Below are 13,858 nucleotides of genomic sequence, written 5' to 3'. Positions count from 1 at the left end.
GTCCTTTCCTGTCTACTGAAATATCTAAGGTAGTTGCCTAGGTATCTATTTAGGTATCTATTTAGGTACCTACCTAATTACCTGCCTTCCTCTCTGGAATCCCAACAACCCGCACCCGACATTTACCGATCGGGCTTGGTAATCAACTAATAGTGATTGTTCCAAATGAAACTCCCCAGAAAAAAGAGTTTTTCCATTATTAAAACCTTGCCTGTTCTTTCTCGAAAATATTTTTGTCGAGGAATAGCCGCTGAACAATTGAAGGATAAGATCTTACCTGCTCTGCCCCACCAATTTATCCCTCTGAAAGCCACCTTGGGGTGTGTTCTGCGACAAGCAGACTTTCGGTGAGTTGCGGTCTACGGAGTAAGCCACCGGCCTTCGGTAACTTAGGTGTCTAAAGTATCTAGGTTTGCTAGGTAGGTAGGGCGGTCACTCCCTCATAGTCTTTCCATTTTCCAAACATGCCAACATGCACATTATTGCCACGGCCTGTAGCCCATCGCGTAACCGGCATGTGTGTGGCGCTGTGTCTTCATTGGCGGGTCTGGCCAAGGTTTGGTGCATTCCGACCGATACATCGGACTGCTCTTTTACTACGTACAGGCTTCTAGAACGACTCATTCTCACGCAAGGTTTAGGTTCTGGGCTCTGATTCAATCCCCTGCAACAAAATGCATACAAATTCCAAAATCAAATCAACGGCCTGGAAACCGTCACGTTCATTCCCAAGGTAGGTAGGTTTCGTCTCGAAAAAAAGAACCCCGCTTTAGCTGAAGAACCCTCCAATTCTAGTTCTAGTGTCGAACCGTCTGGCATTCAACAGTTTATAGTACATCAGCAGACGGCCTCGAAGCGATGGGCGTCAACTTGACATGCAGATTGATAATGCGCAATCGCCCGCGGAAGCGAGTTCGCATGTGAAAATTTCGGAAATGGATCCTGCGTTCGGTCGAAATGGAGAGAGGCCCGCACTGGAGACTGGGGACCGGCGAGGCGAATGAGGTAAGATAAAACTGTCAGTGGGGGACGGACGCCTTGGACACTTTCAGACGATTTTTGGTTCGAACAATTCTTTTTACTTTGGTGAGCGGGAATTACTTACTACTTTACATCGCCGCCTTATTCGCGCGTTCCTGTGGCTTGATATTCACTCTTGCTCGGTATGCTATTGAAAAACATTCTTTCCTCGGTCTTGATTACAACTGTTTTACTTTTATAGCGGCCCGGAAAGAACCTACGTACCCTACACATACCTTCCTTACTGGGTACCAAAACGCAGCAGTCCAGAGCTCTCCCTCTACTCATCGTTATAAGCACCACGACAAGGCCGACCCATCCGTAACACAGCTGATTTTACGGACCCTCCCTACACACGTTTCGAAGATTTTGTTATCTGTTCATGCAGGTGCTCGGGACTTTTCACACTCATCGTCAAAACTCTCTCGCCCTGACTAGAAATTCGACCTTCTTTCACATGTGCTAGCGTCCGACAGAGTCTTTCCTCTCTTCTGAGTTTCGTTATTTCGTATTCCTATTCGTACTCCTTGACCGTCGTACATTTGTCACGTCGACCCTCCATCTGGAGACTTTGTATTTCACACGATCACACAGCCTCTAATCCAGAGATACAAGTCTCCGACATGTGTGCAGCCCCTCAAGACAGTTTTGTCGGGAGGCAAAGCTCAGTCATTTTTGAAGTTTTACCCACATCTATACAAGCCATCATACCGCCCCTTCCTTCACTTAGGCGGACCGTATCCGGCAAAGGCATGAAGGCAACATCATTCCTCTCAGGGGCCCTCCTAGTGCTGCAGCCCCAATCCACGATGCAGCAAGATGGACCCCTTGGTGGACAGGCCACTGCGGACAGTGTAGGGCTTGTCCTCGACGAGGATGTGGATAGCCTCGTGTCAGAGAGCTCTAGCGTCGCCGATGCGAGCGACAATCATCGCAGTACATTGGAACCAAGGTCTACCCGTTCCCGCGCCGAGTCTACCACAATGGTAGGGAAGAGGCCGACACACAGGAGCTCTAGGAGTTTCCCGTTTTTACGGCTCCCGGGAAGGTCAAGCTCCCTTTCGCACACGCCAGAACCGGTAAACACTACAGGAATAGATTATAAATTCCAAAGGAGAGGACAGGAGATGCTGCGGGCCGCAGAGGAGGAGACGGACTTGTCAAACCCCGAACAAAATGTTGCCTTTGCGAGGAGATCTTATATTGACGGGGTTGCATACCTCTTGCAAGGCCTCCCACGAGATTTGGACGGGGACGAGACGAGCATTCTACGCGGCGCCCTTCCTGAGCCGCTAAGACGGGAGATGGGAAACCACCGGCATCAACTCCTGACCGACAACGATTCTTTGCGAAGCTCAACATCATCCTCACCAACCAGGACCACCATAACAGCAGGGGAAAACTTTATGCTACGGATGCGCAGCGATGGACCGTCACCCATTCACCGCGCGGTTCAGACTGTCATCACGACAATGATATTCATGACCCGGCTGATGATCTCGTTGGGTATCGCCATTATCCAGGAGCTTGTGCGCGTGGGCAACGAGTATCAAATCCCGGAGCGGGTAACGCGAAGAACGATCCTAATGGCCAGCTCATTCGCCAGCATCGGAACGTCGGCGGCGAGCACAATCGGCAGTGTCAGCAAGGCGTCATACAACATGGTGGATGACAGAGTTCCTTATGGTCTAGGGTCCGTACTCCAATGGCTCACAGACGAGTGCGTTTCGGGTGCGTGCGCCGGTGTTCGCGAAGGGCTTAGGTGTCAAGTCTAGGTGCTCTACATCATGTCCCGCATTGCGAGATGGTATTTGAGGGGCTTGCTAAGAATGCTCTGGACTATCTGCAAGTCTCTATAGCGATGACCATAGAGCGTTTTTGTTCCACGGAGTATTGGATAGATCTGGGTTATGAGGGTTTACGGGCTTCTTGAATGGGCTGGTTGGCGTTTTGGAAGGAATGCATATTTTTTTTCAGGTCTTATGGGAGCGTTGCTTAGAAAACAAAAACTGAAACTCCATGTCGAGACTATAGACTAGACTTTCTATCCCCTTTCCATCAGAACTGGACTCCAGGCAGCGAAAAGTCACTTGGATGGTTTGCGTCAATCATTTACTGTGCTTGGACGTTTATGTTGGCCTTTGTCTTTGGTATCGTTGCGACCAACTTTGGTAACAGACTAATCACAAAATGTATGCACAAATAAGTCTGAGGGTTAGGCCGTAATATGGATATTTCCAGAATGGATTTCCCCACCACTAACGGCTCAAGGTTTGGTGGATCGCGGGCACCTCGTTCCGAATACAGCACCTATTATGTGGCATGTAGCGCATTTTACTAGGTATATACCTACCTACTTCGGGCGGTATACAAAGTATGATCAAGTCTTTGGTGGATCCTTTCTGTTGTCACATCGCAGGGTGGAGGCCAGATTCAAGATTCACCGTGACACTGCCGTCCCGACCCAAGACGGTTGAGCAGTGATACACAAAAGCACCAACGAACGCTGTGCAAGACTGCTCCACATAGCTACCTAGGTACGCAGTAATACCGCCGCAATTAGAAGTTTGGAGGACCCCAGAGGTACGTACATAGGTAGGTAGGTAGGTACCTAGGTATCCACTCCATGCCAAGAAGACAGCCTTGAACGGGCTGGCGGACTGTCAATTCGCACCGAGGATTTACTGCTAGATTAGATCTAGTCTAGTCTAGATAGAACCAGAAAGTACTCAAATATACCTCTCTACCTGGTAGGTACCTAGGTAAGTAAGCACCGAATCATTCATGTACTGTATCTAAACGACAACAACTTTTGGGACGTTCTGTGTCTGTCGAGTTTTTCAAAACTGGCCATTTCGACTCGTTTAGCCCCCCTGCAGCCATCATTCTCAACGTGATTGCTTTGTCGGGTCTCCATTACCTAATTATGTCTTTTTCCTGCTGCCGTAGGGGCTGACCTAGTAGCCAAATGCTGAAAGCGTACCAGATTTCCTGAATTAGCTCACGCCGCAGCGTCAGATACAGCGCAGGGGTTCAAGCCCCCACATGCCTTAGTTACGGCTGACAGTGCACAATGTCTCGACACGGTACCATCTTGTCCCGCCTGTTGAGCATCCAGAGGGAAACGTATTCCTTTGTATCAACAATTCGGCACTCTTGTCTACCTATCGACCTATCTGGACTGCCTGGGTTGAATAGCCATACATATCTGGACTCTGTTATTGGTTCTGATTCCACTATCGGCCGACAATACAATCTCGCAAAGGCTGAACGCCTCGTTCGATAATCGCCCTCAATACGAACCATTGTAACTAACGGCTACTGTCCCTCAATTACCGTCCCGTGGCACCCGCGCGGATCTGTCCAACAAACGAAGCCAAACCCAACTTCGGGCCTGAGCTTTGAGCTCTTTCTCTGCAAACAGAAGCAATAGTAACATTTTTGCTTTATTCGTCGGGGACCGCTCCCACAGCAGACAGTGACTTCGAGAGACGTTGAGGATACCTGTTGTGTCAGATTATCTCGTTCCCAGTCGAAACTCTAAAACCAAGCCCCATCTAACGACATCCCACATGCGTCGACGGTTACTATTGACGATCTGATGCGCACGTGCTGGCCACGACCAAGCACGCTCCGCGCAGGGGTGGACAAGGCCGGCCTCTGACTGTGACGGATTATTTACAAGGAACATCGACAACCATGGCCTCTTCAGGTCTTCTCCCAATCCCTTCAGCTGGTTCTGACTCGTCCAATCGTCCCCGGAACAGACGGGTTGCCAGTTCCGGCCTCGACGGCAACGCCCCTACCACAGCGACATCTACATCATTGTTGTCCGCCGGCTCAACTAGCTCGCCCGCCAGCCGTCGTGCGAGTCCTGGAGGCCTGAGGTCGCGGGCGAATTCAGGGGGTAGAAGTCGCGAATCTCTCAACTCGTCGCCAGCGAGGCGTCGAGAGGCCTACAGTATAAATGGGGATTATTCGAAAGCCTCGCTAGGGAAGGGCTTGTTTGATGGGAGCTGGGCTCCAAGTTGGGCATCAGTCCAGGGGCTTGCGTCATCCCTTCTTTCGGGAGACGTTGGTGATTCCGATCGTTCGACGAGCCGAAATGCCAGTCAAAGCCGGCGGTCAGTTTCTGCGCTCGAGCGAGAACGTACCCCCCCCGTGTCCGAGTCGTGGGGGCCGACGCCTCCGTCTAAACAGAGACCGCGACTAGAGGACGTGGCGGCCGGCAGTCTGGCTGAGCGAGAGGCAGCGCTGAGGGCTGTGCGGACCGCGAGTGTATTAGAGAGCCACGAGGGTGTGAACGGTGGACTGGATATCACCAGAAGATATAAGAAACGGTCTTCAGACGAGGACTTGAGAGGCTCGGCAAGGTCACAGGAACCAGAAGAGTACCTTGCTTACATTCACCATGTCCAAAAGGACGACACGTACGCCGGTATTGTCCTGAAGTATCGATGCAGAGAGGATGCTTTTCGAAAATCCAATGGATTATGGTCGCGAGACAACATAACAATTCGCAAATACCTAGTCATACCGGTGGATACCTGCGAGATCAAAGGCCGCGCATGCGACCCGCCATCCTACTACTCAAAGGACGTCGACCTACTAGCGCCGACCCCTGCAACAGCTTCCGAAGACAAGAACGAAAGCACTCACGACGACTTCTTTGCGCCCCGGTCAAATGGAAAGGCTCCAGATCCACCACCCCAACCGGATGAGACCCATCCTTGGACTCACGTCAGGTGGGTGTCGCTGGAATCGTTTTCACAGCCAGTGGAGATTGCAAGAGTTTCCAGGAGGCATACCGGCTACTTCCCACCACGTAGGAAGAAGAGTCAGCACACACTGTCGACGCTTTCCACGCCCAGAGAGTCCCTTGATATGAGCGGCATTGGATCCAATGGGCAAATTGACAGCCCCAATAGCACTTCTTCCCGAAGACCAAGCATCATGTCGTCAGGAAGGCCGCCCGCACACGCATGTAGTGCCTCTGTGCCTTCGGGGTCTACTCCCCGCAGCCGTGGAGGAAGCGTGGGCCCAGACGATCCGCGACCAGCTTGGATGAGGCGGCCGGGAGGTATTGGGTCTTTGGGCAAACAACGTGCCCCAGGACCGGACAAAGACTACTTCAATTCTTTTGCACGGAAACACTTCCCTGGTATCAACATTGACTCAATGCCGTCGATGTCGGTAATGGGCTCTGAAACTGCACGTTTCGGCTTCACAAGTAACAACACCGGCAACTCAGCGGCTGGAATAGTGGAGAGCCCGTTCAAAGATGGTGATGATGTAGAAGCGATATCCAGACAAGGCACAGGCCTAGACAAAGCAGCAGCAGCAGTGGAAATGTGGTTGCGCGGTGCATTCGCCAAGCGCCCGCCGGGGACTCCGAATTTTGGTGCCCGTAGGGCAACGTCGCAGCCTGGCCAGCACGAGGATGGAATTAGTGACTTGATAGAGCTTGAGGACACCAACAGCGAAGACGGAAGGTCATTCGGAGGGCCCTTGCTCGGCGGTGGTGGTGGAGACAGCCGCATGCCCGCTACTAATCAAATGGTTATGCCAGGCTCGTCCACTGCCGCCGGAAGCTCTGGATGGAGTGGGGCAGATGGTGCTACGCTTCGTGGCAAACCTAGAGGAAGTGTGGTTGTTGGTAAGGGCAAGAGGTCCGAGTGAAATGATATGAAGACATGTCATCTCGGACACTGTGAGGCCCAGAACGTTATAAATGCAAATGGGAACCACGCAGAGCATGAATCGGCGTTTTCTGTTGCACCCTTTATTTTTCCTTTGCTTTTTTCTTTTCTTTTTACTTCTTCTTGGATAGGATCTGTATATACAGTGGGGTATTTTGGCTTCTTCAGGTTTCAGCGTTTGCACAAGATAAATTTGGATTTCTAAGCTGGCGTTGTCGACAGGTGCTGGTATCCTCACCACATGTTTTGTTCTTGCGGATGACTGAATTATAGAAACAACATCGATATGAAAATCATCACAGCACAGGTTTCAACATACAGATTTAGTTTCATATCGTGTCGCTCTCCGCTATTCTATTTCCACAATCCTGTCATCTTCGTCTTCCTCACTGGCGTCCTCGCCCTCCTCACGCATTAGAACCTGTACCAGCCTGTCACAGGCCTCCCGGACCTCCTCGTCGTTCACGCGCAGATGGGTCTCGCGTATGATGGGGTAGACTTTGACCTCACGCATCAGATCCCTCCCTTTCCTCGTCGTGGTCAACAGGCTTAAGGTTTCAAGGTGAGTCTGGACGATGTTGGAGTCAGGCTCACGCTTCTTGCCGGGTGGCAGGAGCTGCAGGTCCGGGAGCATCTCCAGCATGTCCTCCTCGTCGTAGTCCTCGTCACCCATGATGGGCAGCAGGAGGTAAGGGAGGACATTGATCTCGCCGTCGTCGAGCAGGCGCGGGTGCGAGTCGACGTCGAAGGCGACGTTCTTGATGGTGCTGGCGACGCCACGACGGCGCACGTCGGACGCGGTCGTCTCCTCGTTGGTGAAGACACGCAGCTTGGTGATGGGCACGACGCCGTCGTACTTTTGTGCCGTCAGCATATGCCTGCGCACGTCGGCGTGCTTGGACAGGTCCGCAAACAGGTACGCCAGGTAGTCGTAGTTGGCGTGCTTGTTGTAGGACCCGTCGGCGCCCTTGACGAAGAGGTCGAAGAGCTGGTTGATGACAAGGTCGTCTGAGCCTAGCGTTTCAGACGCAGGCTGTTTCTTGGCCAAGAGGGGATCTTTGATGGAGTCTGATTTGGCCAGGTTGGCCAGCAGCATGGCTATCAGGTTTGCATTTGGCTCCTCTGGATCCTAGGTGGTTGGTATGGTGTGAGTGCCCCAAGGCCCCGTAATGCTTAGAGACGTGGGAAAATTATGATCTCATACCACTATCCTTGCAAAAATAGCTTCTAAGAACTTTTCATCTTTTGCTAGGTTTTCGAGTATTTCTTGGTCTGCAGACAGGTTCACCAATATTTTGATGATATGTTCTGCTATTTTCTGTAACTTGGTGTTAGGCCAAAGGAATAGACAATTTAAATACAACAAAGCAGTTGTGGAAGGATAACATACTGGATGATCCCGCACTAATATCTTCAGGTTCTTGACCGGCTTGAATTCTTCAATCTTGAACAAGCTCACATCTGTTGTAGAATATGGCACCAAATTCTCAGCAGCAACTTGCCGGATCTGGGGATTGGGGTGGGCAATGAACCCCACGAGCTAGAGAATACAATCTTTATTTAGCACAATATTTAGATACTTATAAGTAAGTAGTCATCAATTTGACCTACCTCCTCAAGTTCTGTAGGCATATTATTGGTGAATTTGTCCTGAAGTATGAGTGAGTTGACTTCAAATGCAGGGTGACGGCATTAAAGTATGCGCGCAGGAAGCTTGGTGTAAGTGAAATTGAGTGAGTATTAGTGTTGGCGGCGGGGCTGCAACCAGCGCAATTCCACACCAAGTCACTTATCAGTTGGTTATCTACGCCCGGGGTCCACCAAAACATGACTTACCGACCAATGAAATCTCACTACAAAATAATTTCTTGCACACCGCCCGGCACAATTGTCGGCACCCCGCCATCAAAAACAAAATTTTGTAGAGTGCGACGCGCAAAGACTTGTCGCATGGGGACCTAACCAAGGAAAATCAAAGGGTCACAGCAAGTATCACGATGCCGAAAGCCACAACACCAAACGCGCGATCGCGCCGTCACAACCCTCTCGAGTCCGATATACTAGCCACGGGAGTTTTGCGACAGAAGGCTCCCAAAAGGAAACACAAGGAGTCGACCGAGGCCGAGAACTATGTCGACAGCCGAGCCTCCCAGCAGATTCTGGCCCTAGGACGAGAGCTGCTTGAGGACGAGCGGCAAGAGGGCGGAGCTGCCACGGAGAAAACCCATGATGCTTTCGCTCTCGAGTCTGGAAGGTTCCAGAATGATGATAGGGCCGACGATGAGTTCCCTGCAGAGGATGATGCTTGGGGTTCGGACGAGGAAGTGGAAGAGGTCGAGGTTGATCCTGAAGACCTTGAGGCTTTCAATCGATTTCTGCCGGCAGATGGAGATGACGACCCCTTACTGCGGCTGGGATGGGGAGGTCAAGGGGACGCCGAGGAGGAAGCCCCAACCAACCTTGCCGACATAATATTGGCCAAGATCCAAGAAAAAGAGGCCATGGATGCAGGGAAGATTCCACAGGTGTCTGCTGTAGAGGAGGAGATGCAGGATCTGCCACCAAAAGTGGTGGAGGTATACACTATGTAAGCGGATTAGGTGTTCGAGAGAAATGGGATTTCTGGGGCTCGTTTTGCTGACAATATTTACCAGTATTGGCCAAATGCTGGCAAGATGTAGGTCACGCCAACAAGCCTGTGCATCGCAGCGATCGCACTTTTTGCTAACACGCAACAGACAAGTCAGGAAAGCTGCCCAAACCGTTCAAGGTCCTCCCTACAATCCCTCGGTGGGAAGACATCCTTGTTGTAACGAACCCCGAACAGTGGACGCCGAACGCAGTATACGCTGCTACCAAGATATTCTCGTCCGCCAACTCTGCCGCTGCCCAACGATTTATGGAGCTTGTGGTTCTTGACGCCTTCAAAACGGACATTTTTGAGCACAAAAAGTTGAACCCTCACTTGTTTAACGCGCTCAAGAAGGGCTTATATAGGCCCGCGGCTTGGTTCAAGGGTTTTCTTTTCCCATTAGTCTCAGGGGGTTGCACGCTTCGAGAAGCTGCAATTGTCGCTGCGGCACTCGCAAGGGTGTCAGTCCCAGTGTTGCACTCGGCGGCAGCGATCAAGGGTCTCTGTGATATTGCGGCCCAAGAGGCCTCGCAAGGTACCGAGGGTGGTGGTGCTACCAACATACTGCTGCGCTGCCTGTTGGAGAAGAAATACGCTTTACCGTACCAGTGTATCGATGCTCTGGTCTTCCATTGTGAGTCCTGGCTCTTGGTGGCCGCGGTATGATTTTCAAGTTCATTAGCGACATCCACTAACGAGATATAGTTCTGCGATTCCGAAACGCGGATCCTGCATCTGTCCGGGAAGAAGACGTCAGCAAAATTGGCAAGGATGGAGCGGCAATGAGCAGAATAGCATTGCCTGTTATTTGGCACCAGTGCCTCTTGTCGTTTGCTCAACATTATAGGGATCAGATCACCGAAGAGCAACGTGAACTCCTGTTGGATCTGCTTCTCACCCATGGGCACTCTGGAATTGGGCCCGAGGTTCGCAGAGAGCTTCTGGCTGGTAGAGGACGGGGTGTGCCACTCGAACAAGAAGGCCCAGCGTTTGATGGAGACGACACTATGCTCGTGGACTAATTAGTCGGCTGTAATTGCTTTCGTGTGGCTTGTATATCGGCTGCTCATGATAACGAATACCACGAGAACCTGGATGCTCAACTAAGCCAGGTTCCAAGCGGGATGGAGTACGGAGTTGGCATTTTTAGGGTCTGCATTGATAATACTATACTTTTTGATCACCACTGTTTTTGAATGATATCAGTGATCTGTTTTGAAACTATTTTGTTTTTTTTTTTTTTGGGGGGGGGGGGGGGGGGGGGGGGGGGGTGGGTTGACCGTCTTCCTTGGTACATTACGAACTTGATGGAGGCGGGTGTGATATCTATGTAGCATTCTGTTGGAGGCCCCAAGGAAAGTGCTAGCCGCTTTTCGATCAGCCGCCTAGATATTATCTAGTAGGCAGGCGCGTGCGCCCTGATCCACAGGTCAGATTCGGGAGGCGGCCAAGTGTGTATTAACGGCTCCATTACGGGGATTGAAAAACCTCTGTTTTTGCTCGCGTTGCTGCGGCGCTTTAACCTGATGATCTGCTTGTTTGCTTGTCTACCTTAAAATAAAGCATCCATTTGAATATTTATAGATTCATATATCCTACCCGCCATCCGCAGCATTCCGGCACGTCAACCTGAGTCGCCTACGAACTGTATACTTACTAACTGACATAGATGGCGCCGGGCATACGAGCGAGCTAATCTGCATCGGTCCGGGCCACCAGGACATACTTTCCTCTGATCTATGTGTACCCAAACCAGCACACATCTTTGAATTACACAAACGCCATGCTCCGCCGTCAGCCCCTGAGCCGTACAAGCAGCGACGAAAAGCATCCACCAACACCGGATGGCAGAGGCAGCAACGATGAAGAAGAGTCAGTGGATACTGTTTCCCCAACCCGGAAGGGACCGGACTTGGCTCGGTTATCACCCCCAGACCGAACCGAGCACCTTCGTCCCCCAACACCGAGCCACGAGGATGGTGTGCACAAGGGCTGGTCTTGGAGGTCGAGACGGTCATCGGTCGAAAGCAAATACAGAGACAACGGTGACACAACAGCGTCAGCGCCGACCAAGGCCGACCCAAATTCGACGAAAGCAAGCGCTGTGGCAAGCCCACCACGACTGGCAATACCAGTCGCGGCGCCATTGCCATCCGGGAACGACCATGTCTCTGCCCTGCAAACCGCGCCACGCAGGCGTTTACTCAGTCCTGGTCCCTCTCTATCAGAAAGCGAGCAAGTTCGAGCGCTTCAGACAGGTCCACGTAGGCTTTCAACAAGCGCTGGCTCTCCACTATCAGAAAGCAATCGTCCTCAAGTTCAGCAAAAGGGGTCGTACGAGTTTCACAAAAGCTCTGATCACTCCTCGAGCGAGGGCCAGTCAACAGGACTTGTGTGGATACCACGCCGGGGATCGAGGAGAGGTCCTAGAGACTACTTCAGCTCGAGTTCAGAACCAACGTCCGAGACTGGGACCGTGATCGTGCCCGATGCCAGCAAACCCTCTCTTCCACGACTTGAACGACCCAACTAGGGGTTTAGTCGGTCGGAGCGACCACTTCTACGGAGTCGGACTATGGGGAGCAGTGAAGGTTACTTTGGCTCAGAGGAGAGGACCCCGACGCCTATACCCGTCGTGGTTGAAGAGGAAGAGAAAGAGGAGGAAGGTCTTTCGGATGAGCAGAACGATGAACCTATGAGTGAAGAGGAAGATGGGGATCATAGTGAGGATGATACCAGTGAGGATGAGGAAGATTCGGTTGGCTATATTTCCGATTATGAGGCGGACGATGGGGATACCCAGTATAGCGATGAGGGCGAGTACGAGGACGACGAGTATGATCCCGAAGACATCGAGAACGAGGGCGATGCTTTCCCGGGGATCACCGACGAAGAAAACAAAAAACGGATCGAAGATCTTTCGAGGATGGTGGCGGAGGCGACAGAAGCAGCCCGTTGGGCAGAGTTCGGCCCCGACGGACCCTTTGAGGATACTTATTATCCTGTCAACATGCCAGGTCACCAACCCGGGCTTGCCTTGATGGAGGCACAGTTAAAGGCGTTTCAGCCCGATCATCTGGAGTTGCCGCTGCCACTAATGAGGACTCCATCGGAGCAAGAGTCACAACCCCAGAACAGTATTGCGTTGTGTGGACTCAGCGTAGCTGCTGGGGCTGTGGCAAGGTTTGTGAGTAGGGGGAGTGTGCAAGCATGGAGAAGCTCCTTATCCCTAGGGACGGTCGCAAACAAAGCTTTCGTGAGACTCTTGAGGAAGCTGAAGAAGAGTATAACCCTGCGCAAACGTCATGTTTCTGGCTCTTCGGCTGTTGGAGTAGCTGACGAGCCAGAAGTCAAGCGAAGGAGAACCAGTAAATCTGAGAGTGTGGAGTCTGCACCAGTGAGTCCACTTGTTAACCCTTTCCTAATCATGTTTGAAATCAAATTCTAGCCCGTTTCACTCGGCATCTGCATAATTGCGCTTTTTAACAAAGTGTGTGCCCGCCTCAGAGTAAAGCAGGGCAAGCCAGAAGGCCTCCTGCTGAGTACAACAGTACTCCTCCTACCCAAGACAATTCAATCGAGGGAGAGCGACGCGGACTGGTCTTTGACCTGAAATTAGCCAACCAGCAGCTTCGTGAGCAAGAAGCCCGAGAAGGTAGTACCGGGCACACAATATCAGCGGAACACGGAGGGTACCTGGCTTTGAGGACGCGAAGCTTTGCCGTTCAGGTTGACCTAGAGACACCGCCATTGCTGGAATCTCACCCTCGCCGACGCTTGACGGAGCCACTTAGCACGTCACAACCAAAGACGAGGACAGTCTCGGCCAGGCAAGAGCAATGGAACCGCGCTCAGCATTTTAACCTCCGCGTCCCGAAGCACGCCAAGGGCAGCGCTATGTGTCCGGCAAGTACGCTTCATTCTACAGGGAGCAGAGGGGTGTGTCCGGTGAGTTTTATCTGGTGGGCGATGAAACGGGTGTCTTTTCAGCTGGTTAGTTTGCTGATCACGGTAAACGCAAACAGTATCATGGGAGGCATACAGAGCCTTCGCCGGACTTGGTTGAGCCTGATACCCTCGCAGAATATGGGCACGGTTCTGAAGAATCTCGAGTCCCATCGGATTCGCAGGCGGTGAACCGTACAATCGCTCGCAGTGAATTTGACCCAGACCGGGCTTGATATGTGAAGATGGGTACCACAAAAGAAAGAAATCATATGTCAGGGAGTCGGTGGAATAATTGGCGAGTACACTTGGACCAGCATGTGTAGTGGTTCGAGTATACGTTTGCGGATGCACATGTATGTTGGGGTCAAATGAAGTTTCTGTGTACAGAGATGCGCAGCTAGGTTGGATCCTGTGCTCTCAAAGTGAGTTCATTGGAAGTTTGCTCGATCTTCGAGCTCCAGCCTCCAGCACACATGGATGTCCCAGCAAGCCAGAGGTGTGCTGAGACCCACACAGTGTCGGAACCATAGAAACCACACCTACCTTGCATCGGACCCCA

General features: G+C 51.7%; 5 protein-coding genes across 5 annotated transcripts; 4 read left to right on the top strand and 1 right to left on the bottom strand.

The window, feature by feature from the left end:
- The first annotated feature begins 229 nt into the window (after positions 1-229).
- Positions 230-3,328, top strand: MGG_01503 (uncharacterized protein). Its single transcript, XM_003714426.1, has 2 exons — positions 230-733; positions 796-3,328. Exon 2 carries the CDS (start codon positions 1,644-1,646, stop codon positions 2,793-2,795), a length of 1,152 nt encoding a protein of 383 aa, XP_003714474.1. The 5' UTR covers positions 230-733; positions 796-1,643; the 3' UTR covers positions 2,796-3,328.
- An 811-nt stretch (positions 3,329-4,139) lies between these two features.
- MGG_01502 (uncharacterized protein) lies at positions 4,140-7,041 on the top strand. The gene has a single exon (XM_003714425.1). The coding sequence runs from the start codon at positions 4,720-4,722 to the stop codon at positions 6,697-6,699; it is 1,980 nt and encodes a 659-aa protein (XP_003714473.1). The 5' UTR covers positions 4,140-4,719; the 3' UTR covers positions 6,700-7,041.
- On the bottom strand, positions 6,775-8,448 carry MGG_01501 (uncharacterized protein). Its single transcript, XM_003714424.1, has 4 exons — positions 8,331-8,448; positions 8,110-8,259; positions 7,924-8,037; positions 6,775-7,848 (listed from the first exon to the last, which is right to left on the bottom strand). The coding sequence occupies exons 1-4, from the start codon at positions 8,349-8,351 to the stop codon at positions 7,069-7,071; spliced, it is 1,065 nt and encodes a 354-aa protein (XP_003714472.1). The 5' UTR covers positions 8,352-8,448; the 3' UTR covers positions 6,775-7,068.
- Positions 8,449-8,648: 200 nt separating this feature from the next.
- MGG_11193 (bystin) lies at positions 8,649-10,537 on the top strand. The gene is made up of 4 exons (XM_003714423.1): positions 8,649-9,306; positions 9,374-9,396; positions 9,458-9,985; positions 10,057-10,537. The coding sequence occupies exons 1-4, from the start codon at positions 8,717-8,719 to the stop codon at positions 10,371-10,373; spliced, it is 1,458 nt and encodes a 485-aa protein (XP_003714471.1). The 5' UTR covers positions 8,649-8,716; the 3' UTR covers positions 10,374-10,537.
- Positions 10,538-11,911: 1,374 nt separating this feature from the next.
- On the top strand, positions 11,912-13,857 carry MGG_15721 (uncharacterized protein). The gene is made up of 3 exons (XM_003714422.1): positions 11,912-12,748; positions 12,859-13,299; positions 13,377-13,857. Exons 1-3 carry the CDS (start codon positions 11,927-11,929, stop codon positions 13,530-13,532), a joined length of 1,419 nt encoding a protein of 472 aa, XP_003714470.1. The 5' UTR covers positions 11,912-11,926; the 3' UTR covers positions 13,533-13,857.
- The last annotated feature ends 1 nt before the right edge of the window (position 13,858 follows it).

The sequence above is a fragment of the Pyricularia oryzae genome, chromosome 2 (assembly GCF_000002495.2).
Source record: "Pyricularia oryzae 70-15 chromosome 2, whole genome shotgun sequence".
Classification (NCBI taxonomy): domain Eukaryota; kingdom Fungi; phylum Ascomycota; class Sordariomycetes; order Magnaporthales; family Pyriculariaceae; genus Pyricularia; species Pyricularia oryzae.
This window is presented reverse-complemented; position numbering and strand designations above follow the sequence as displayed.

Coding starts and splice junctions, on each gene's coding strand:
- MGG_01501 (XM_003714424.1), bottom strand. CDS start 8,351: ATGCCTACAGAACTTGAGGAG. Junction 8,260..8,330: donor TGCCTACAGAACTTGAGGAG/GTAGGTCAAATT, acceptor TGTATTCTCTAG/CTCGTGGGGTTCATTGCCCA. Junction 8,038..8,109: donor TATTAGTGCGGGATCATCCA/GTATGTTATCCT, acceptor ACCAAGTTACAG/AAAATAGCAGAACATATCAT.
- MGG_01502 (XM_003714425.1), top strand. CDS start 4,720: ATGGCCTCTTCAGGTCTTCTCCCAATCCCTTCAGCTGGTTCTGACTCG.
- MGG_15721 (XM_003714422.1), top strand. CDS start 11,927: ATGGGGAGCAGTGAAGGTTACTTTGGCTCAGAGGAGAGGACCCCGACG. Junction 12,749..12,858: donor AGAGTGTGGAGTCTGCACCA/GTGAGTCCACTT, acceptor TGCCCGCCTCAG/AGTAAAGCAGGGCAAGCCAG. Junction 13,300..13,376: donor GGAGCAGAGGGGTGTGTCCG/GTGAGTTTTATC, acceptor AAACGCAAACAG/TATCATGGGAGGCATACAGA.
- MGG_11193 (XM_003714423.1), top strand. CDS start 8,717: ATGCCGAAAGCCACAACACCAAACGCGCGATCGCGCCGTCACAACCCT. Junction 9,397..9,457: donor TGGCCAAATGCTGGCAAGAT/GTAGGTCACGCC, acceptor AACACGCAACAG/ACAAGTCAGGAAAGCTGCCC. Junction 9,986..10,056: donor CGATGCTCTGGTCTTCCATT/GTGAGTCCTGGC, acceptor AACGAGATATAG/TTCTGCGATTCCGAAACGCG.
- MGG_01503 (XM_003714426.1), top strand. CDS start 1,644: ATGTGTGCAGCCCCTCAAGACAGTTTTGTCGGGAGGCAAAGCTCAGTC.